General features: G+C 44.2%; 1 protein-coding gene across 2 annotated transcripts in view; it reads right to left on the minus strand.

Annotated features, from left to right (window-relative positions):
• The window catches only part of LOC138268234 (zinc finger and SCAN domain-containing protein 2-like), a 168375-nt gene that overhangs the window by 33784 nt on the left and 109932 nt on the right, over positions 1–24659 (minus strand). For both annotated transcript variants that reach the window (XM_069217694.1, XM_069217695.1), the window contains exons 4-5: positions 18923–19036; positions 4982–5134 (exon numbers count right to left, since the gene is read on the minus strand). In XM_069217694.1, coding sequence (XP_069073795.1) covers positions 4982–5134; positions 18923–19036 — 267 coding nt within the window. The remainder of the gene's footprint in view (positions 1–4981; positions 5135–18922; positions 19037–24659) is intronic.

Here is a 24659-nt window from a genome sequence, read left to right on the forward strand (position 1 = left end):
AACTCTTCTAAAAGTGCCGCCTCCACAAGAATTAAGGATGTGCCAGTAACACCTACCGACTGGATTCCCAGGGTTGGGGATCTTGTGCGTGAAAAGGTTGCAGTGAAAAAATAATTTGGCCCTTCTTATCGTGCACCAGTCCCTGTGTTGGGGATACACGGAACAAGAACTGTTATTCTAGCCCCGTTGCCAGGTGCCAAAGAAAATCGCTTTGTTTCTATTGACAATGTCAAGTTACAACATGTGGCCGATTCTACACAGCCGACCAAGAGGAACGTCCAGTAGTTCCCGAATCCCTCTCACTACTGGAGAAGAAGTTCCGCTTCAAGTTGTATATACCAACACTGTTGACTCTCCGAGCTTGGGGAGGGTGGAAGATGATCTTGTATTAGTTCCACTAACAACAACCAACTTAGAAACATTTGATCAAGTCACCATGACTACTAACTTGACAGATGGTGCTGTCTACAGTGTACCACGTGGGAAATGCCAACTCCTCCATTGACTATGGCGATGCCTTTTGCACGAACTGCCTCTGGTTACTTTGCCGACAACAACGATGGTCCATCGGACTCGTTTGCCTCTTCGAGTACTGACCTGTCAGGTCCACGTAAGCTGATGCGTTGGCTTAAAGATACGTATTTTGTTTTTCCATGGAACTATCTGTGGCTTTTAATGACTATGCTAGCATTTTTTCTTTGGATTGGGTTTGCCATTACCTTTTTTTCTGTTGATACATGGTTATTTTCTTCCTGAGAGATCAGCGGTTGAACAGGTGGAGGAGGTGTTGAAACCACATTTTTCATTGCATAGGTTTCGAAGAGACTTGTCCTTTGTGAACATTTCTGCAGTGCCAATTCCAGATGGGATTGTGTGGGATAAAGTAATGTTTGATATATACGGTCCCACTGAAATAATTTAAATACCGTATGTGCTAAAGTTATCTATGAATGATATAGGCATTGTATTTGATGATTGGGATGTGAAGACAGTTGACTCAATGATGACAGAATTACAATATTATACGGTCTATGAAAATGAAGATGTTTACCAGTTTAAAGACAATTATGGTGACATGTTTTGCTATAATTATTATGGGCACCACTTCATACATAAGGCAAGTAGTCCAAAAACGATATTTGACTATACGCAATGGGAACATTGCCCAACTCCCCCGCAAGGGCGTTCTAAAACTTATTTTGACAAATGTAAGTATTTTTCTGAGCATCATCAAATGAATGCTAAGTCATATTATTTTAGGTTAACTCCGTCTAAAGATAAACAAATGTTGTTGACCAACACAAAATTTATGTATTCATACTCCTTTGTTTCCCGGTTATCAATTGAAGGTTGTGATTATTGGTCAAAAAATGTCGATCTGAAAAGTGTTTGGGGAACAAACAATTGGCAAACCAAGGGTAGAGAAACATTGTTTAGAGCATGTCTCATTCCCGTTCAAATAATTTTTTTAAATGAAACAGTACAACAGACTAGCTGCTTAGGCTTAGCTGCAATCAGAGAATTGAACATGCCTAGTATACCGGTCCCTGCAAAATTTGATGACTGGCAAAAGTACACAAATGCAGCTTTCAGTGACCTTACTAAATGGGTCCAGAATGGTACATTTAATGCTACACAGACACGTCCAGGTGGGTGGTTATTGTGGCCAATGTATACCAACGGGTGTCATCAACGTTTTGTCACCTCCTCGGGGGGTTTCCGAACGAGTAGGTCAGACCCTCGCTATATATCACCAGAACATGCTGAAATAATTACAACATATAGTGTGGGAAAATTGTGCCAGCAATGGCTAAAATCATCCTCGCTAGATGCAGTAAAGACACATCTCACTCTCCTGTCTAATAACACTGACTTACAAGATTTTTTGTCAGGCCCGAAGACACCACGTAGGAAGCGTTTCTTGTATGAAGTGTACAATAAAATATGGAAACTTTCCCAACAAGAGGCTGCAGCCCGGTTAAGGCAGATAGATCAGGAAAATCTGAAAAAAGCATTAGCTGTTGTGGATAATGGAATTCACACCTTGTCCGACCGGATATATACAATTAACAACATTGTTTCTTCTGCTATAGACATTATATGATCTGATATGTCTTCTTTATATCATGGACAGAGTCAGACCAGGTCCATTATGCAGTTGGGTTGGACGCTTCAGACACTGAAGGTGGGTCGCGTTCCATGGCTGCACATCAGTGCCAGGGAAATATTTTTTTCCTTTAATTTAACGCGACAACAATAACTAATGGCTAAGAAGGAGGAGACTTATGTCATGCTCAGCATTGAAAAGTTAGAAAGATTGACTTTTACCGTGGCCGAGATTCCCTCTGCAGAGTGGTTGATACACAGGGTTATTAATCTACCTATTTCTACATTACAATTCACTTATTGTTTTAAACATGTTCCAGTAGGCAGATATGAAAAGTTTGGAGATAGTTACATCCATGAGGTGTGGGAGCTTCCCTTCTTGTACAAATGCCTCAATGGCATGAAAGAGGTCTTTCTTAGTGGTAGTGAATGCAAGACTTCAGTCAACCATTCGATGATTTGTAAGCAGCTTTCCTTGCATGGGGCGTGTAATGCCTCGGTGGCAAACTTGGCTTGCTATCTGAAGGGAGTTCCGGTCCCCTTGATTAAACGCACGTTCCAGGCGCTTTCAAACGGCATCTACGTCCTCCTCAATAGTGAAGACTGTTGTTGTATGCGGGCCAGAATAGTTTACGTTGTTTCGGTCACTAAGGTCGTTACTTGCTGCAGGAGTGTGTTGTTTCCCCCCACTAAAATTAGGGAGGTATCAGATATTTGGCCTCACATTGCTACTTCCAAGGTGAATTTCGACAAGTTAAGTAGACTGAAGGCTTTATTGTTTCAGAAGCATGTGGCCCTTACATCTGCACGCGAGACCTATGCACTTCAGGTGGCAAGGTCATCGGCAGAAATAGAGTCCTTGTTAAATACCAACGTTCCAAGTGGTGAACTTGTGGAACATATATTTAATGCTTACAGCACGGCTGGGTTAGCACATTTTTTCAAAGCCGTTGGTGTTGGTTTCGTTCACATCTTCTCTTCCATATTCGGTATAATAGCTTTGGCTATTCATTCAATTTTCTGAAGCATTTTTGGGGGGATTTCCGATAACTTTGGCTTTATTAGCCGGCATTTTGCTGTTGCTTTTCCGCAATGGCTGTCCCGCCGCCACAAGGACGAATGTGGGCGCTCCCATCAGCGCAGCTGTGTCGTGAGCGCATGATGCAGCACTTTGGAGCAACACTCCTGGAACATTTGGAGTGTGACAGGTCTCTGTCATTCAGACCGGTTTTGGAATGTGTGCAGCCCGTTTCGGTGCCGTTGGTGCTCTTTTGAACATGCGCTGGACGTTTGTCTCTCACAGCAACACCCCCCAGTGGTTGATGCTGATCTGTTGATGTTCCCGATGAGGGCTCATTAACAGACATGCGCGCTGCGGCTGCGTTTCCTTCAAGAAGCTGATTACGAGATACCCTTCCTGGAGGAAGCTGATATTAACTCGTTCACAGGCTCTGCACGGGATGCCACCTTGGTTGACACTGGGGTTTTTGAACACACATGCTCCTTGATAGTCTTTGGCGTGGATTTTCCGTTTTTGTCATCTGCTGAAGTGGAGAATCTCCTGCTTTCCATGACCACTGTTTGATTTAAACTTATTCTAAATTGACATCATCATTTGAATTCGGCATTTGGACGCATGCTTATTTTTTAAATTGAGGATTAATATGCTTTAGTGTCCTCTTAACTTGTTGAAATTTGATAGGGTTTTTACTTATATATTATCTTAGGGCATTTTTAGCTTCGGCTTAAACCACTTTCTACCGACAAGGGGAGGGTGTAGTGTAGCCATTTTTTAATGTAGCTTCATGCACGTTAGGTTAACGTATTAGGCCTCTGTGCACTTTGCCCTAGATACATTTTAATTAGCCTCACATTTTTATTTTTCAATAACCAGTTTTACGGTCTTGTTTTATTTATTTCTATCACACTGTTTAGCTTAGTTCAGTGTTCTCATACAATGCATTCTTGCTCACCCTGTGCTTCAGTCAAGGCTACAGTCTGGTACATTGCCGGTAAACGTGGTAGAAGTTTAGTCTCTAGTGTTCGTAGAAACCACGCATTCTTATGTAGGGACGTTTTCTTATAACATCTGCGTGTTAGTTATAGAAACACTTTCTAGTCCTAGTAAACGTCAGAGGGAGATTCCGACAAGGAACCTACAACTAGATGCTGACTGCCCCATTGCAGATGCTGATGCAGATTACAGGCCTTTGCTCAGGTATGAGGGTTGATGTCCTCCTGGGGGAACCTGAAAGGCAGGCTTAGAGCTTCACATGCTGTGCTCAAAATATAACTTAGAGAGAACCTAATCTAGTTGCACTATGATAGCTTTATTCTTGTGCTTCACTCTCATCGTTACTATTTTAATCCTACTGTGTTGTGTAGTTCTGGTTATTGCAGCTCACGCTTTGCTATCTAAAATGCAGTTGTTTTATTAAACCACTCTTTAAAATTTAAACTGCCTTTGTCATTGCTATATGAGACCGTACTGTGTATGAGAAAACCGGTTGCGACCTGAGTGACCACGACTTCCCTGGGAAGTACTAAGATGTCATGCGCTCGGCTGCCCAATTGTCTCTTCCCTTCAGGAGAAATGAGGCACTGCTAGTTAGCCGGAGCAAAACCCGGATTTGGGGTGACAAGGGTCCTTCACCGTGGGTCAGACTTAGTCCCCCACACTGCGAACGATCTTACCGCTCAAAAATCCAGTCGTTTCATTAGGATACTGAGAGCCTACACGACATTCTAATACTGTTCAGCCTGATCTAATAGCTAGACAAACAAATAATAATAATAGTGACAATGCAAATCCCTACAGCTATTAAAAGTGACAGAATATTATAAGGTGTTGTAAACTTGCAAGCAGATTACTCACCCATCATGTAAGGACTGGTAATACTTTCACATTTCTCAGGCTCATGGTGCTCGGGGCACTGTGTTTCCCTTTCACATTCATAACCCACAATCTTATGAGACTCTTTCACTGCTGTCAGAGACAACAGAATGTCTGGGTTGACCATTGGGTAACCTGGGGAATAAACAAACAATACAATGCACTTCATTCACAGGGAGTGACAGTGTATGGAGAGACGAAAATATTCACAGACAACATGGAAATCAGAGCAACAGTAGGCATATTAAGGGGTATTTTACTTTTACCATGTAGCCTTTACCATGTGGTATCTCTACCACAGTCTTTACTATGTAGCCAAGTACCATGCAGGCCATTGTTAGGTACCTTAAATGAAGGACTTTTCCAGGCAGCAGGAAGCCTGCCCCAATCTGCACACTGTTCTTCGGGCAATTCTGAGGGATGGCACAAATCCAGTTCGACTAGTTGCTTTTCAAAAGGGATTTATTGTTTCATTCATTAAAGTGCAAAGTGGCACAAAGAAAACCTGGCCTACGCGTTTCGACAAAAAGCCTTCAACTGGGGGAGACACACACAGGCACGCACACATGCACGCACACACATACATACATCCCCCCCACCCACAGGGTTTTATGGTTTAGGGATGGGTGCAGTAAAAGAATTTTAGAGTTAAGGGATGGGTAATGGTTGGTGTAGTAAGTGTTTTTAGGGTTCAGGGATGGGCAAGGAGTAGTAAGTGTTTTTTACAGTTCGAGGAATGGCAGGAGTAAGGAGTTTCTATGTATGGTTCAAGGCTGAAAAGGGTAGCAAGGGATTTTCCCAGGTTTAAGGATAGAGGAGAGTTTTTTTCCTGTTTTAGATGGAAGATGTTACTTAACCTGTAGGCATCTGCTCGTAGAGTGTTATGCTGTAGATTCACATGTTCTGCATACTCCTGCCATCTAGTGTAGGGCTTGGGCGCTTGCAAGTTATTTTTCTCCAAAAAAGATTTGAGACATGGAATGCACTGTGACTTCACTCTTAGTTGGCAATGTGCATGTGCACGGACACCATTTTAGCTTCTTTTTCACACCATGGGTGAGCATAAGTAAGGAGTGAGGAGTGAAAGCAGTATAGTGCACCATGTGTATTAAACCCTCCGCTGCCAGGCCTTTTCCCCCTCATGTGCCAGGCCTTTTTGGCTATTTCGGGCAGTTTGTGGTTAGGCCCTCATTACTTTTTGTCCACATAAGCTACCCACGCTAAATATATGTCCTTTGTTTCCAACAACCTAGGGTTTCTAAAGGTAACCAGAGTTTGTGGGATCCCCTGAAAGAGACCAAGAAATTAGCCAAAATACAGCCAAAAATATATATTTTTTTTAAATGGAAAAAAAGGACTGCAGAAGAAAGCTTGTGGTTTCTTTACCCACAAAATGGCATCAACAAAGGGTTTGCGTTGCTAAAATCACCATCTTCCCTGCTTTCAGGAACAGGCAGACTTGAATCAGAAAACCACATTTTTCAATACAATTTTGGCATTTTACTGGGACATACCCCCTTTTAATTTTTTTTGTGCTTTTAGCCTCCTTCCAGTTAGTGACAGAAATGGGTGTGAAACCAATGCTGGATCGCAGACATCTAAACATTTCTGAAAAGAAGACAAAATTCTGAATTCAGCAAGGGATCATTTGTGTAGGTCCTTCAAGGTTTTCCTACAGAAAGTAACAGCTGAAATAAAAAACAAATTGAAATTGAGGTGAAAAAACAGCCATTTTCCCCCACGTTTTACTCTAACTTTTCCCTGCCATGTCGGATTTTCAAAAGCAATATACCGTTACGTCTGCTGGACTCTTCTGGTTGCGGGGATTTAAAGGGCTTGTAGGTTCAATAAGAACCCTAGGTACCCAGACCAATAAATGAGCTGCATCTTGCAATAGGGTTTCATTGTATACCAGGTAAACAGCAATTCATTTGGTGAAGTATAAAGAGTGAAAAATAGGTATTAAGGAAACCTTTGTATTTCGTAAATGGGCACAAGATAAGGTGTTGAGAAGCAGTGGTTATTTGCACATCTCTGAATTCTGGTGTCCTCATACTAGCATGTGAATTACAGGACATTTATCAAATTGACGTTTTTTTTACACACTATCTTACATTTGGAAGGAAAAAATGTAGAGAAAGACAAAGGGCAATAGCACTTGTTCTGCTATTCTGTGTTCCCCCAGGTTTCCTGATAAAAACGGTACCTCACATGTGTGGGTAGGCCTAGTGCCCGCGACAGTAAACACCCCAAAAACTCAACATGGACACATCGCATTTTTACATTTACAACTGATGTGTTTGCCTAGCTGTGGATTTTGGCCTCTAGCTCAGCCGGCATCTAGGGAAACCTACCAAGCCTGTGCATTTTTCAAAACTAGACACCTAGGGAAATCCAGAATGGGGTGACTTGTGGGGCTCTCACCAGGTTCTGTTACCTAGAACCATTTGCAAATCTCAAAAAATGGCAAAAAACAAAAACAAAAAACAAACACTTTTTACTCACATTTCGGTGCGGCAAAGTTCTGGAATCTGAGGAGAGCCACAAACTTCCTTCCACCCAGCATTTTTCCAGGTCTCCTGATAAAAATTGTACCTCATTTGTGTGGGTAGGCCTAGTGGCCGTGACACCAAATGCCCCAAAACACTACGTGGACACATCAAAATTATCAAATACAAAACTCCCTGTTTTTGCAGGAGGGGCACCTGCGTTCTTGGTCCTGGGCTCAGCAGCCTTCTACGGAAACCTACTGTAGGAGGCTGGACTGGCTTGTAGTGAGTACCAAGGCCCAGTTATCCCTTATCAGTGTATAGGGTGTCTAGCAGCATAGGCTGATAGATAATGGTAGCTTAGCAGAGCAGCTTAGGCTGAACTAGGAGACGAGTGAAGCTCCTACAGTACCACTAGTGTCACTTGCACAATATCATAAGAAAACACAATACACAGATATACTAAAAATAAAGGTACTTTATTTTTATGACAATATGCCAAAGTATCTCAGAGTATACCCTCAGAGTATCTCAGAGTATACCCTCAGTAAGAGGATAGCAAATATACACAAGATATATGTACACAATACCAAAAATATGCAGTATAGTCTTAGAAAACAGTGCAAACAATGTATAGTTACAATAGGATGCAATGGGGACACATAGGGATAGGGGCAACACAAACCATATACTCCAAAAGTGGAATGCGAACCACGAATGGACCCCAAACCTATGTGATCTTGTAGAGGGTCGCTGGGACTATTAGAAAATAGTAAGGGTTAGAAAAATAGCCCACCCCAAGACCCTGAAAAGTGAGTGCAAAGTGCACTAAAGTTCCCCAAAGGACATAGAAGTCGTGATAGGGGAATTCTGCAGGAAAGATACAAACCAGCAATGCAACAATGGATTTCCAGTCGAGGGTACCTGTGGAACAAGGGGACCAAGTCCAAAAGTCACAAGCAAGTCGGAGATGGGCAGATGCCCAGGAAATGCCAGCTGTGGGTGCAAAGAAGCTGCTACTGGACAGTAGAAGGTTAGGTTTCTGCAGGAACGACAAGGGCTAGAGCCTTCCCCTTTGGAGGACGGATCCCTCACGCCGTGGAGAGTCGTGCAGAAGTGTTTTCCCGCCAAAAGACCGCCAACAAGCCTTGCTAGCTGCAAATCGTGCGGTTAGTGTTTTTGGATGCTGCTGTGGCCCAGGAGGGACCAGGATGTCGCCAATTGCGTCAGGGGACAGAGGGGGCGTCGAGCAAGACAAGGAGCCCTCTCAGCAGCAGGCAGCACCCGGAGAAGTGCCAGAAACAGGCATTACGAGGATGCGTGAAACGGTGCTCACCCGAAGTCGCACAAAGGAGTCCCACGTCGCCGGAGAACAACTTAGGAGGTCGTGCAATGCAGGTTAGAGTGCCGTGGACCCAGGCTGGACTGTGCACAAAGGATTTCCGCCGGAAGTGCACGGAGGCCGGAGTAGCTGTAAAATTCGCGGTTCCCAGCAATGCAGTCTGGCGTGGGGAGGCAAGGACTTACCTCCACCAAACATGGACTGAAGAGTGACTGGACTGTGGGAGTCACTTGGACACAGTTGCTGGATTCAAGGGACCTCGCTCGTCATGCTGAGAGGAGACCCAAGGTACCGGTGATGCAGTTCTTTGGTGCCTGCGGTTGCAGGGGGACGATTCTGTCGACCCACAAGAGATTTCTTCGGAGCTTCTAGTGCAGAGAGGAGGCAGACTACCCCCACAGCATGCACCACCAGGAAAACAGTCGAGAAGGCGGCAGGATCAGCGTTACAGAGTTGCAGTAGTTGTCTTTGCTACTATGTTGCAGTTTTGCAGGCTTCCAGCGCGGTCAGCAGTCGATTCCTTGGCAGAAGGTGAAGAGAGAGATGCAGAGGAACTCGGATGAGCTCTTGCATTCGTTATCTAAAGAATCCCCAGAGACAGAGACCCTAAATAGCCAGAAAAGAGGGTTTGGCTACCTGGGAGAGAGGATAGGCTAGCAACACCTGAAGGAGCCTATCAGAAGGAGTCTCTGACGTCACCTGGTGGCACTGGCCACTCCGAGCAGTCCAGTGTGCCAGCAGCACCTCTGTTTCCAAGATGGCAGAGGTCTGGAGCACACTGGAGGAGCTCTGGACACCTCCCAGGGGAGGTGCAGGTCAGGGGAGTGGTCACTCCCCTTTCCTTTGTCCAGTTTCGCGCCAGAGCAAGGCTAAGGGGTCTCTGAACCGGTGTAGACTTGCTTATGCAGAAATGGGCACCAAATGTGCCCAAGAAAGCATTTCCAGAGGCTGGGGGAGGCTACTCCTCCCCTGCCTTCACACCATTTTCCAAAGGGAGAGGGTGTAACACCCTCTCTCAGAGGAAGTCCTTTGTTCTGCCATCCTGGGCCAGGCCTGGCTGGACCCCAGGAGGGCAGATGCCTGTCTGAGGGGTTGGCAGCAGCAGCAGCTGCAGTGAAACCCCAGGAAGGGCAGTTTGGCAGTACCAGGGTCTGTGCTACAGACCACTGGAATCATGGGATTGTGCCAACTATGCCAGGATGGTATAGAGGGGGCAATTCCATGATCATAGACATGTTACATGGCCATATTCGGAGTTACCATTGTGAAGCTACATATAGGTAGTGGCCTATATGTAGTGCACGCGTGTAATGGTGTCCCCGCACTCACAAAGTTCAGGGAATTGGCTCTGAACAATGTGGGGGCACCTTGGCTAGTGCCAGGGTGCCCTCACACTAAGTAACTTTGCACCTAACCTTTACCAGGTAAAGGTTAGACATATAGGTGACTTATAAGTTACTTAAGTGCAGTGTAAAATGGCTGTGAAATAGCGTGGATGTTATTTCACTCAGGCTGCAGTGGCAGGCCTGTGTAAGAATTGTCAGAGCTCCCTATGGGTGGCAAAAGAAATGCTGCAGCCCATAGGGATCTCCTGGAACCCCAATACCCTGGGTACCTCAGTACCATATACTAGGGAATTATAAGGGTGTTCCAGTAAGCCAATGTAAATTGGTAAAATTGTTCACTAGCCTGTTAGTGACAATTTGAAAGAAATGAGAGAGCATAACCACTGAGGTTCTGATTAGCAGAGCCTCAGTGAGACAGTTAGTCACTACACAGGTAACACATTCAGGCACCCTTATGAGCACTGGGGCCCTGGCTGACAGGGTCCCAGTGACACATACAACTAAAACAACATATATACAGTGAAAAATGGGGGTAACATGCCAGGCAAGATGGTACTTTCCAACACCTACCAAACCCAGACATTTCTGAAACAAACACCCAAGGGAGTCCAGGGAGGTGTGACTTGGTGGATCCCCCAGTGTTTTCTTACCCAGAATCCTCAGCAAACCTAAAATTTAGCTAAAAAAAAAAAAGAAATAAAAATAAAAAATAAAAACAATCACATTTTCCCCACATTTCTGTGTGGTATCACCGCACCGGCACGAATTTCCTACCACAAAACGTTCCTCTGAGGCTCTAAAAATTATACCTCATTTGTGTAGGTGGCCCAACTGCCTGTGACAGGGAAGAGCCAAAAACATATCGATATTGAGGGGGAAGCAAAGCGGGTCCAAAGAAGTAGTTTGAAAAAAAGCTTTTTTTTTTTTTTTTTTTTTTTTTTTTTTTTTAATCGGTATAGATGTGACAATGCTGGGTGGTAGGAATTTTGTCAATTCCTGCAGATTTCGGAAGGTTCGGTCACAAAAGTGTGGGGAAAATGTGTGATTTCAAGCAAAGTTGGAGGTTTGCAGGGCATTGTGGGTAGGAAAATGGTGCGGGGTGCACGTGAAGCACACCACCCTGGACTCACCCAGATGTTTCGTTTTCAGATGTGTCTAGTTCTCGTAGATTTTTCTACATGGCAGCATCCCAAAGCCCAAAAAGTGCAGCCCTCACCATTTCAAGTGGGGCGATTTTGAGAGTTAGACAAGCTCTCATGACCCAAATGTAAAACCAAAACCCGAAATAAGCAAATGTCCTCTTGCTTGCCGTTGGGATAAAATCTTTTAGGGAGTTGGGGGGGGGGGGGGGGGGTGGGAGAGCTGAAAGACTGTTACCAGATCCCTGGTTCCTAAGTTGTTTCTGCCCCCCTGGCCTAAAATAAATTTGCCGCCCAGGGGTGCAACCCTTGCCTTAGGGGTCGCTTCCCATCTGTAAAAAAATAAAAAAAATCCCTGGTCCCTAGTGGTTTCTGCCCTCCTTGGGGCAGATCGGCCTAATTAAAATGGGCCGATCTGCCCCCAAACGGGGCAGAAATGGGCTAAATACAATTTGTCAACCATGGGAGCGACCCTTGCTTAACGGGTTGCCCCCCTCCTTTAAAAAAAAAAAAAAAGGGGTGGGGGGAAAGGGTTGGATCTTGAGTCCGGGTAAATATTCAGAAAAGGTTTAATTAAAAATTGCCCCCCAGGAGAGCGACCCTTGCCAAAGGGATCGCTCCCCTTCATTGTTTACATACACCAAAACAAAATCCATGGTGTCTAGTGGGCATTTCTGCAGCCCAATTGCTTCACAATCGGGGTGCAGAAATGCTCAGACAGACATGAAAAGAAAGGCTTCTCCTTTCCTCATGTGCTCTGCCTGACCCCCCCCCCCCCGATCGGAAGAGAAATGCTTTGTGGCCTCTGATGAGGTCAGCCCACAGTGGTGGGGTGGGGGGGAGGGGGCAGGGTTGGAAGGGAAAGCAATTCCCCTTCCATCCCTGCCCATGGGAGCACGGTGGCCGAGGTTGTTACGTCCATGGTGCATGAGCACCGCAGCAAGGACGTAACCACCTTGTCCCAGGCATTTAAGGGGTTAAAAAAAAGTACACTAAATAATAAAAGAGATCTACAAGTAGAGCCACATGTTTCTGGGTAGGAGGATGGGTGCATGTGATTCTACAGCACTACACATTAACAGATGCTTATAGGGTAAGTAACATTTTCCGTTCATAGCAGGTGTTACTCTACATACTCTTTGTCTGCACAGATGGTCAAGCAGTACCCCCCCTACAAGCAATAACTAACGTGTGGATGATGCAGATGTCTAATGTAGGAATGTTTAGCCAACCATAGACCGCCAGCTGTCAGGCTAAGTTATCTACACAATAGCACTTAGTGAATGTGTGTGTGGTTAAGTGTTTTGTTACATATGTCAGATAGCTGGATACTACCAAGAAAGGAGATGGTTGTTGCATTTCTGTGTGGTGTACCCTGGGGGTAACCGGGAGGGATGTTTGCTTTATTGTAGCATGTCTGGATCATCTGGCAATTCCGCCCTTAGAAAGAGGATGTCCTTTGTGAGGTTTAGCAAAGGCCACGAACAACTGATAGAACCTGCAGAAGGTCTTGGTCCTGTCAAGGTGATACACAAGAGCATCTCTGCATCTTTAACATTAAAGGCTTGAAGGGCTCTCACCACCACAGAGTCTGGTTAAGTGTAAAAGACTGGCAGCTCAATAGTCCGATTGCAGTGTGAAGGGGAAACTAGTTTTAGAAGTAAATTTGGGTTGGTTCTGAAAATGATCTTGTCCAACTGGATCTGAATGAAGGGGGTCATAAGAGTGCGAGGTGCTGCAACTCACTAATGTGAGCGAAGGTAGTTATGGCAACAAAGAAGGCTAATTAGCAGAGGAGTTGCAAAGGGCAAGAATTCAAGGGCTCAAAGTGCAGAACATGAACCTTGTAGGGGCCAAGTTGAGGTTCCATACTAGGGTAGGGGCGACTGTCTTGAGGCCCTCCATAAAGGCTTTGATTACTGGGATGTGAAAGAGGGAGAAGGGTTTCCTCGTTTGCATGTATGCAACCATACCAGCTAGATGCAGCCATAAAGAAATGTAGATGAGACCTAACTTTCATAGATGGAGAAGATAACATGGCTGACCGAGCAGGAGCAATGTGAGGTCCTGGGGGCCAGGATCACTGTCAGTGCAAATCCTGGACATGCCCTAGCCACCCACCCACAAAAACTGAAGGAACCGAACAAAATAGAACTATGACAAAGAGAAAATACACCTACTACACCCAACTGCGTTGTCGGAGTCACTGTTCATAGCTGAGCAGAGTCCTCAGCAGCAAACTCCCTCCAAGCTCGTAGCTGACCCGCATCGGATCCTGCAGCTCCCACCTCAGAATCACAGACCTCACCGAATACGATTGGACTTGCGTGGCCCGACTGCAGTGTGTCCACATCTGAAGCACTGACCACGGCTGAGCCAGCCCCTGAGCTGTGGTCCCCCTCTAATGCACGCATTGAGGTATGGACACTCCCTCTTGCCACAGAAATGCAAAGGAGAGTGGCACGGTCATGTGACATGCTGCCATGGGAAGAGCTTCACTCCCCCAAGGAAAGAGTCTCCTATATAAGTTTGATCAGTAAGTAATTCCGTTCTTGAAAGATCTGACAGGGTATAATAAGAGGGAGGGAAACAAAGAAATACAGCAGCATATGGAGTGCCACCAACTTCGCCACTGTTATTTTCCCAGCAACAGACTGTGGCAGAATTTTTCCAGAATTCGACTGAGGAGCGAAATCCTCTCAAGGACACTCTATTACTGCCCTCTAAGAGATTGAGGGGGTCATGGTAAATTTTAACTGCCAGACATTTTAAACAGGAGCCCTTCTAATTGAAACCATGGAGATCACAGGGTCCGTGCTAGTGTCACCGGAGCGGGAAGAGGTGGGTTTTTTTGCCAGTTTATGCTAAGTCCAGAGGCGCTACCAAAGTGTTCCAGACGGGCCACTGCCCTCAGCAGGTCCTCGTTCAACCGCCTCAGAAATAGCACGCCATCAGCATAGAGAGCAGAGTAGTGTGATTTTCTGTCAACCTCCAGCTCCCAAAGCGCTAGGCCAGATCGTGCCTGCCTTGCCAGTGGTTCTACCATTAAGGCAAATAATAACAGGGAGAGCTAGTACCCCTGTCTGGTGCTCCTTCCCACATCATAGGAGTTGGAGATAGATTGACTGGTCCAGACTCGGGCAGCTGGAGCAGAGTAGCGTAGCCTGGTCCAATGTACAAAATCATGCCCAAGGCCCATTTGTAGCAGTGTCTGGTAAAGAAAATCCCACTAGAGGCTACTGAATGCCTTTTCAATGTCAATCACTACAATCATGTTTTTTCAGGGAACTCAGCATCAAGCACCGATATCAGTCTGCGGATGTTCATGGCAGTATTATGTCCTGGGATAAATCCTGTCTACTCTTCATGTATCTGTACAGTTATATGAGAGAGCGGGGAGATACTAGTATGCCACTAACAATTTTATAATCCATGTTTAATTACGATAGAGGGCGGCTTGCCCGCATATCAGTGGTGGGGGCCCATTACGGCTTCAGTAAAGGAATGATTAGTGCCTCTCCGGTGGATGAAGAGAAGCAGGCCAGTTCCCATGCAGCAGCATACAGGGTAACCAATGAAGGCACCAGTTCCTCGGCGCAAGTGTCGTAGAATTCCACTGGAAGGCCTTCTGTACCTGGAACTTTTCTGAATGCCATGGCCTTAATGGCTCCTTGCACCTCGAATTGTAATCTCTCCTCCTAATGCCTCTGCCTCTTCTTGTTTTAAACACAAGAGCACCGTCGAACTCTGAAAGTCACCCTCCTGTGAAGGGGGTAGCACTGGTAGAGGAGTCTAAAATGTGGTATAGTAACCAGTAAACCTATTAGGGATCCCTTCCTGAGTATAAACATGGTTACCTGATCCCATTTCAAACTAGAGAATAAGGGAGCCATTAGACTTAGAATTCGCTAACCGAGCCAGCAGGGTACCAGCTTTCTACCTATCAGCATGAGCCCAAGCCATGTACTCCCGGTGATCAAAGAATTTAAGTATTTTCATGAGAACAGTTAGTTCTTCTTTATCTTCCAAAGGCTGGTGCTTTAAGGCTGGGTTCCCAGTTTGTCCTAGTTCTAGGAGCATATTTGCCTTCCAAATAGAATGCCAAAACACCAGGCCCTTCAGTGTCTCCACCCGCAGCCTCCAGACAGGTATCCAGGGCCGCTGCCTATGCCAACTCATAGCCAACAGTATTAGATTGTGACCAGAAATCGTGTGGCTGCTCTATGGACTAGCCTCTTCTTCCAAATCTCTGTCTCAGATGATGGCTATGCATACTAGGGCATGGGCTAGCCTCTCCTGGTAGAACTCTCTCTCAGATGACAGGAGTGCATATAACGCTGTGTAAATGAACTAGCCTCTTATCACAACTCTGACTCAGATGGCAGATGTGCGTAGTAGCGTGTGTGGAGAGACAGTGGCCTCTCTGCTGAGACTTTGTTCTTGGGTGACAGGTGTGCATAATATACTCTGTCCAGGGACTGTCCTCCCTGCTAACACCCTTCTCTCCGATCAGGGGTATGCACAATAGGGTGTGTGCAAGGAGACTATACCCTACTCACAAATCTTACAAAGCAGATGAGCATCAACAGTACACTCTGACAAACATCATACCCAGTAATACTCCTTCCTGTAGTAGCCAGTGTGCATACAACAGTCTATCCAAAGATCACCTACTCCTTTCTTCTGTTAACAATCCCACAAGACTTGCAAGATCGTGTTGATTGAAAAATAGGAATTAACTATCTACTCATCACAGTACTTATCTCCTACACACGTCCTCTCAAAAACAATGACCACAATATGTATTACTACTAATGGAGTGTATTCAGAACTCATCTACGCCGTTTTACTATTCATGATCCTGCGAGAGTCCCGCAAGATCATAAAAATTAGTTAAAAACAAATAAACCTTTTTTTTTCTCCTTACAATACAGTAGTTATCCCTTAGTCAACATCTCTCACTCTAAGGGGACAGCATGCCTTTCACTGCCCGCCCCTTATATAGCCTTGGGGGTTCGAGTCTAGCTGGACTTATTTATATTATTATTATTATTTTTTAATAATAAAAACATTTTAATTAAAATAGTAAAATTTTTAGTTTAAATTGAACAAAAGTATCTCATTCTTAGTATATCAGATATTAAAGCCTAAAAACTATTTCCTTCTCTCTTTCAATCAATTTCACCCACTCAAGACACTTACACAGCCACTCACAGCCCCACTCAGACACTCCCGCACCCACTGACACCCTCATGCACCCACTCACAGAACCATGCACACACTCACACAACCAGTAAAATACTGATGTATGCACTCTTACAACCAGACAGACGATCTGACAGCCACTCTCAGCCGCACACACCCTCACACCTTTTCTCATACCCAGAGAAGCCACAGCCGAGTCCCGCTGGGCACGGCCAGAGCGCTGTGCACATCGTGGTTTTGGGTGGTTAGGGAATGTTGGCTGCAGTGCCATGCGTGGCAGAGGTTGGATTAACATGTAGTCATTAAAATCACTATACGTTAAAAAAAAAGACACAGAAATTCACAGAAAAAAAAAATCAAAGCTTACAATGACATTATAGTTAGGAAATAGAATTTAAAAGAAAACATAGAAATTCACTTAAAAAAACAAAGGTTATAGGGACATTATAGTCAGGCTCACATTTTAAATGTACAAAACTTTCTGGTTAGAAATTCACCAGTTATAGTTAGAGTTACCTCAAGTAACTATACCTCACACCCTCGCCATGCACAGTTTTTTCGTCAGAAATCTTACTGCAAATATTACATTGATATTATCAATGATGTTATGAAAGATGGCATGATTGCAGTCATTTGTGGGGTAATTAGCAGTGCATGGCAAGGAGGGCATGATTTATAGTTGAGATAAATAATCATAACAGGTGAATTTCTATGATTTTGTACATTTAAAACGTGAACCTAACCTTAACGTCACAGTAACATTATGTTTTCAGTATATATATGGAAAATGTCACTTACCCAGTGTACATTTGTTCGTGGCAGGTAGTGCTGCAGATTCACATGCTATGCATATCCATTCCGACATCTAGTGTTGGGCTCCGAGTGTTACAAGTTGTTTTTCTTCGAAGAAGTCTTTTCGGAGTCACGGAATCGAGTGGTGACTCCTCTCTATTCCATTGCACATGGGCATCGACCCCATTGTTAGACTGTTTTCCCGCAGAGAGTGAAGAAAGGAGTGATAGAGTATTTAAGAGAAAAGAGATGTCCATGCAAATGTATATACATAAGTACAAATGTTAGTAACTTAAACGACTTCAGGCTTCTGGGAAGGAGGTAGGGTGCATATAAATCTGCAGCACCACATGCCACAAACAGATGTACACTGGGTAAGTGACATTTTCCATTCTATGGCATGTGTAGCTGCAGATACACATGCTATGCATAGACTACAAAGCAGTTAGTCCTCCCAAAAAGTGGTGGCTAGCCTGTAGGAGTCGAAGTTGTTTGAAATAATGTTCTTAAGACAGCCTGTCCTACAGTGGCTTGTTGTTGTGAGAAACCATCAACACAGTAGTGTTTAGTAAATGTATGAGGGGTAGACCATGTAGCGGCTTTGCATATATCAACCATTGGTATGTTTCCTAAAAAAAAGCCAGTGTTGCACCGCTGTTTCTTGTAGAATGTGCTTTAGGAGTGATTGAAAGTTGTCTTTTTGCTTTGATATAACATATTTGTATAAATCTAACAAGCCATCTTGCTAAACCTTGTTTTGATACAGGATTGCCTGTATGTGGTTGTTGGAAAGCAACAAAAAGTTGTTTTGTTTTCCTAAACTGTTTAATTCTGTCTATGTAGTACATAAGAGCTCTTTTTAGATCTAGGGTATAAAGAGCTCTTTCTGCCACAGAATCTGGCTGTGGAAAGAAGACTGGCAATTCCACTGTTTGATTGATATGAAAAGGAGATACTACTTTTGGTAGGAATTGTGGATTTGTTCTTAGTACAACCTTATGTTTGTGTACTTGGAAAAAAGGTTCTTCAAGAGTGAATGCTTGTATTTCACTAACTCTTCTTAAAGAAGCAATAGCCACAAGTAAGGCAAACTTCCATGTTAAAATTTTTATTTGGCAAGGGTGCATGGGTTCAAAAGGTGGTCCCATGAGTCTTGTAAGTACAATATTTAAATTCCATGATGGAACTGGTGGTGTTCTGGGTGGAATGATGTGTTTTAGTCCTTCCATGAAGGCTTTGATAATAGGAACTCTGAATAAATAAGTATGTTGAATAGTTTGTAAGTATGCAGATATTGCAGTAAGGTGTATTTTTTTTTTTTATGGAGGAAAAAGCCAAATTTGATTTCTGTAAATGAAGTAAATAACATACACATGCCATCAAACATACATATATATATATATATATATATATATATATATATATATATATATACACACACACACACACACACAAACACGAGCAGTTTTGCATGGAAAAGTACAATGAAATACAATGTGTTGCAAACATCAACGTATTGTATTACTTTTCCTGCAAGGACTTGGTTAGGAGAAGACAACGATATGTCCACAGTATCAGTGTGGCACAAAAACTCAACCATGATCACTTACCACCATCACAGGTGTCTGTGAAGTTACTTCCTTTGGCGTAGATATGATCCCAGCTATTCGGGTCTTCTTCAGTTTTAATCTTGAATACAGTGCAGGGATTAGCTATGCCATAGCCTGTTTATTAAGAAAATGTAAAAGATACTTGTTCATAATTCTAATTCTGCATTATGGACTTGTCATTATAGTGAAATGCTTAACAGTCTCAGCAATGTCCCAGATCAAAGATTCTTTTTACAAGTGTTCACATCTATCATATACATACAGAGTCACCCATCTGCAAGTTACGAGAGAAGTTCACTATTTTTTTTTTTTTTTTTTTTTTAAATCTAATTCAAATGATAAATATCAGTAGAACAAAACGAGAAGTTCAAGTCCCATTCTATGAATCCATTGTAAGAAGAAAGGAAGGGAAGTCAAATTAAAGGCATTACAAAGTTAAGAGTGGCAATAAGCTGAAAATGGACTACCCCCCCTTGAGGAAGCTAGCAGTCTTATTACCCCCCCCCCCCCCCCAACAGCATAATGCCTTTACTAGTGATTCAATTATTTTTGACGGAACAGAAAGATCCCCGCTACACGTATTAATATTGGGCTCCCAAGTTCAGAGGTTCTTCCTACACAACATAGAAGTTTTAATTGTCCCTTAACTGCTGAGGTTTTTCCAAACCTAAAGTCATTAGCCCTTTTTTGATATGTGGGCTTCTTAGCACTTATGCCTTTATATTTCATTCCCACGTAAGCTATCCATGCCAAATATGCCTTTTTTCAAAGATTCTACATCCGGTGGAATCCTAAAGGAATTCCCCAGAAGGCACTGAGAAAAAAAAAAAAAAAATACAGCTACATTTTGTTTTTTTGGGAAAGAAAAGGAAAATGGTCTGTTCAGGAAACCATATGCTCCCTTCCCCCTAAAAATGTCTCCAACAAAAGGTATGCTGTGCTAGGATCACTATCTTCCTAGCTTTCAGTAACAATCCGATTTCTAGCAAAAACTGTTTTTCGTACCACAGCTTTTGATTTTCTTTATTTTTTTTAAGAGGTACTCTATTCTTCCTACCTTTTGTGCATTCACCTACTTGCAATTTGTGGTGGAAACAGATGTGAAACCCCTGATTGAGCCCAGAAAGCTATACATTTGTGAAAAGTGGACAGAATTAGGAATTTAACAAAGGGTCGTTTGTGTAGCTATCTCAAGGTTTTCTCAAACTAATCGTCGAATTGAAAAATTCTGATAATAAGTAGAAAAAAAGTAGCAATTGGTGACTTTCCACTCCTAATTTTGTCCCGATGGCTTATTTACAAAAGCACTATAGCGTTCCGTCTGTTGAACCCTTTTGGCCGCAGGGATATATAGGATTTGTAGATTTTGCCAAAATACACGTAGGAGGCTGGACTGGTTTGTAGTGGGTACCTTGGGTACTTACACCTTAAACCAGGTCCAGTTATCACAACATGCAAAGCTAATGCAATACCACTTATAGTTACACAGTACTTATACACAAGTAAAGACAATACTCAGTTTTACCAAAAATAAAAGGTAGTTTATTTGGGTGACACAGTACCAAAAATATCTTAGAGGCAATACTCCTTCTGGAGGTAAGCATTATACACAATATATACACTAGACACCAAAATAAGGTAAGTAATTAGACATGGGATAGTGCAAACATTAGGAAATGCTATAGAATGCAATGGGAGAAAACAGATCTAGGGGCAACATAAACCATATTCTAAGGGAGTGGAATGCGAATCACAAATTCCCCCCTAGACAAGTGTAGTGTGTGCAGAATCGGTGGGAGAGTAAGAATACAGTAAGGTAAGTAAATTACCCCACCCCAGAGCCCAGAAAAGCAGGAGTAAAGTACTGCAAGGTTCCTTAGGACACACTTCACCTCTTGATATGGATTATTGCAGTAACCAACCAAGTCTGCAAACAACAACTGCTGGATTCCTGGACCTGAAGACCTGCAAAAGAAGAGGACCAAGTCCAGAAGTCTAAAGAAGTTCCAGGAAGGACAGGAGCCCCTGCCAACCTAGAACAGGGTGCAAAAGAAGAGTCCCAGGTTGGACAAAGACTGAAGGAATGCAACCTAGGAAGATGCCAGCGGGTTCGTGTGTGATGCAAAAGATGTCCCACGACATGAAGATGGAGGCAAACGTGATTTCGTGTTGGAAGTCGCCAACAAGCCTTGGTTACGACAAATGTGCGTTTTGCGTCAAAATAGCGCTGACTGGACCCAGGAGGAACCTGGGGGCCTCAACTCTGTGTGAGGAGGAAGAGAGGGGTCTCAACACTTTAGAGAGCCCTCAGGATGCCAGGCAGCACCAACGGGTGTCCTAGGACACGGAGACAAGGGAGGTGCAAAACGCGGTTGGTGCAGCCCTAAAAAGAAGGGCCCCAAGCCGCCGGAGGTCAACTCAGCGAGGCGAGCGTCGCAGGATAAGGTGCTGGGCACCTGGGCCAGGCTGTGCACGAAGGAATTTTGCAAATCGTGCACAGAAGTCTCAGGAGGTGAAGGAAGGGCAGTGCGCAGGGTTACTGTCTCTCTCAGGGAAGGCAAGGTCTTACCTCCTCCAAATTGCATCAGCAGGACCTCAGCACAGTCTGTGTCTATGGGGTCCACCCTCTGTGTTTCTAGGAGCACGCTCGTCGCTGTGAGAAGAGTACAGGAGTACCGCCCGTCGACTTGGAAGGAGCCTGCGTGAGCAGGGAAGTGACTGTCACCCCACGGGAGATTTCTTTGGTCCTTCTGGTGCAGGATGAAGACAGGGAGTCCTCAGAGCGTGCACACTGTGGAAACTGTTGCAGTTGCTGGCTGGAGCTGAAGTTGCAGAATAAAGGTATCACTTGTGGATACTTTGGTGCTGTTACAGCGGCTCCTGGAGAAGGTTGCGGTTGATCCGATGTCAGAGGATGAAGTAGTAGTTGCAGAGGATTCCTGCTGGAAACTTGCAATTAGAATCTGAAGAGAAACCCACAGGAGAGACCCTAAATAGCCCTGAGAGGGGGATTGGCTACCTTATCAGGTAAGGACCTATCAGGAGGGGTTTCTCACCTCACCTGCTGGCACTGGCCACTCAGAGGCCTCCAGAGTGCCCCCACATCTTGCAAAGCAAGATGGCTGAAGTCTGGGACACACTGGAGGAGCTCTAGGCACCACCCCTAGGGTGGTGATGGACAGGGGATTGGTCACTCCCCTTTCCTTTGTCCAGTTTTGTGCCAGAGCAGGGGATAAGGGGTCCCTGAACTGCTGTAGACTGGCTTATGCAAGGACTGCACCGTCTGTGCCCTTCAAAGCATTTCCAGAGGCTGTGGGAGGCTACCCCTACCTAGCTTGTAACACCTATTTCCAAAGGGAGAGGGTGTAACGCCTTGCTCTCAGAGGAAATGCTTTGTTTTGCCTTCCTGGGACTGAGCTGCTCAGAGTCCAGGAGGGCAGAACCCTGTCTGTGAGGTGGCAGCAGCTGTAGCTGCAGTGGAAGCCTCAGAGAGCTGGTTTGGCAGTACTGGGGATCCATAGTGGAGCCCCCAGGATGCATGGAATTGGCTCCCCAATACCAGATTTGGAATGGGGGGGGGGGACAATTCCCTGATTTTAGACATGTTACATGGCCATATTCGAAGTTACAATTGTGAAGGTACATATAGGTATTGACCTATATGTAGTGCACACGTGTAATGGCATCCTCGCACTCACAAAGTCCCGTTATTTCACGCAGGCGGCAGTCCTGTGAAAGGGTTTGTCTGAGCGCCTTATGGGTCGCAAAAGAAATACTGCAGCCCATAAGGATCTCCTGGAACCCCAATACCCTGGGTACCTAGGTACCATATACTAGGGCCTTATAAGGGGGGTCCAGCGTGTCAATTGAAATTAGTAAGTGAAGTCACTAGCCTATAGTGACAAATTCAAAAGCAGAGAGAGCATAAGCACGGAGGTTCTGGTTAGCAGAGCCTCAGTGACCCAGTCAAGCACTACTGACAACACACACATTAGGCCACAAAATATGATATGAGCACTGAGGTCCTGGCTAGCAGGATCCCAGTGAGACAGGCAAAACACACTGACATATAGGTTTTTTTTCATCAATGAGCACTGGGGTCCTGACTAGCAGGATCCCAGTGACACAGTAAAAACACACTAACACACACTCACAAACAGGCCAAAAGTGGGGGTAACCGTGCTAGAAAGATGCTACTTTCTCACAATACACACAGACAACAACTAAGATGCAGCTCATAATGATTATTCATCGTGGGCCAACCCTGCTGCAATTAATGTGTTCGGATCTAATAAATGCAAAAAGGATATGAAGGAAACCTATGTATTGTATTGTATTATAATAGTATTTATATAGCGCTCACTACCTCTTACATCTCTAAATTTGAGAGTATCTTGTTTCAGAGGGCATTTTGCAAAAATATGTTATTTCTTGCATAGCGGCTTACATCTGGAAGCCAAAAATGCAGAGAAATCCAAATGGTAATAAGAAACATTCTACTATTCTGGGTTCCCACATATCTCCCAATAAAAACGGTACCCCATTTGTGTGAGTGGGCCTAACGCCTTTAACAGAGAAAACCCCAAAACGTGACCTGGAGACATCACAATTCACCCAGCAAAATCAACATTTATTTTTTTAAACAATGTGGGTAGCTGCAGAATTTAGGCTCTTGCTCAGCCCCCTTGCAGACAAACCTAACAAACCCAGACAGATCTGAAAGCTAGAAACCTAGAGGAGTCCTGGCTGAGACATGTGTGGATCCCATGACATTTTCTTTCCCATAAGTCCTTTTAAACCTCAGACCCTGGCAGAAAACACACGTTCCCTCATACTGATGTGAGAGAAAGTTCCACAAGCTGCAGGAATTCACAATATTCCTACCACCTAGGCATGCTTACATTTCTTTTGATAAAAACAGTACCCCACTTGGGTGGCTGAGCCTAGCACCTGCAAAACAAAATGCCCAAAAACACAACATGGTGACATCAAACAATCTGAGAGAAAACTATCCTGTTTGGAAATGTGAGTAGTTTTGGAATTTGGGCTTGGGATCATCTATTACCCATCCAAACCTACCAAAACCAGGCATTTCTAAAGCCTAGAAATTCAGGAGAGTCCAGGTTTATGTTACCTACGTAGATCCCATGACATTTTCTTAACAAAAAGACCTTGCAAACTTCAAGCTTTTGCTAAAAACACACATTTTCCTCACATTAATGCAAGATAAAGATCCCAAAACAATGGGGAGCTACACAATTCATACCACCTAGCATTCCCCTACTTGTCCCACTAAAAACAATACCCCACTTGTGTGGGTGGATCCAGCACCCGCGGTAATAGATCCAAAATTCAACATAGACAGATCACATTTTTCCACTCATAACACCACCTTTTATGGCAATGAGGGTAGGTGTGGACTTGGGACTGGGAAGCAACACCCAGGGAAACCTACCAAACCTAAACATTTCTGAAAACTAGACACCCAGGAGAGTCCAGTGTAGTGTGTCTTGCATAAATCCCACAAAGTTTATTTTACCCAAACACAGTTTTTTTTCTAAAAGCACATATTTCCCCACTTTTGTGATTGAAAGTGTCAGAATCTGCGCAGATTCACAAATTTGCTACAGCCCACACTTCTCCCGATAGAAATGCAACCCTACCTGTGTGGCTCAACAAGGCATCCTAGACACAACAGACCCCAAAATGCAGCACAGACATCAATATTTCCTGTAAA

This window comes from Pleurodeles waltl, chromosome 12 (assembly GCF_031143425.1).
Source record: "Pleurodeles waltl isolate 20211129_DDA chromosome 12, aPleWal1.hap1.20221129, whole genome shotgun sequence".
Taxonomy (NCBI): Eukaryota; Metazoa; Chordata; class Amphibia; order Caudata; family Salamandridae; genus Pleurodeles; species Pleurodeles waltl.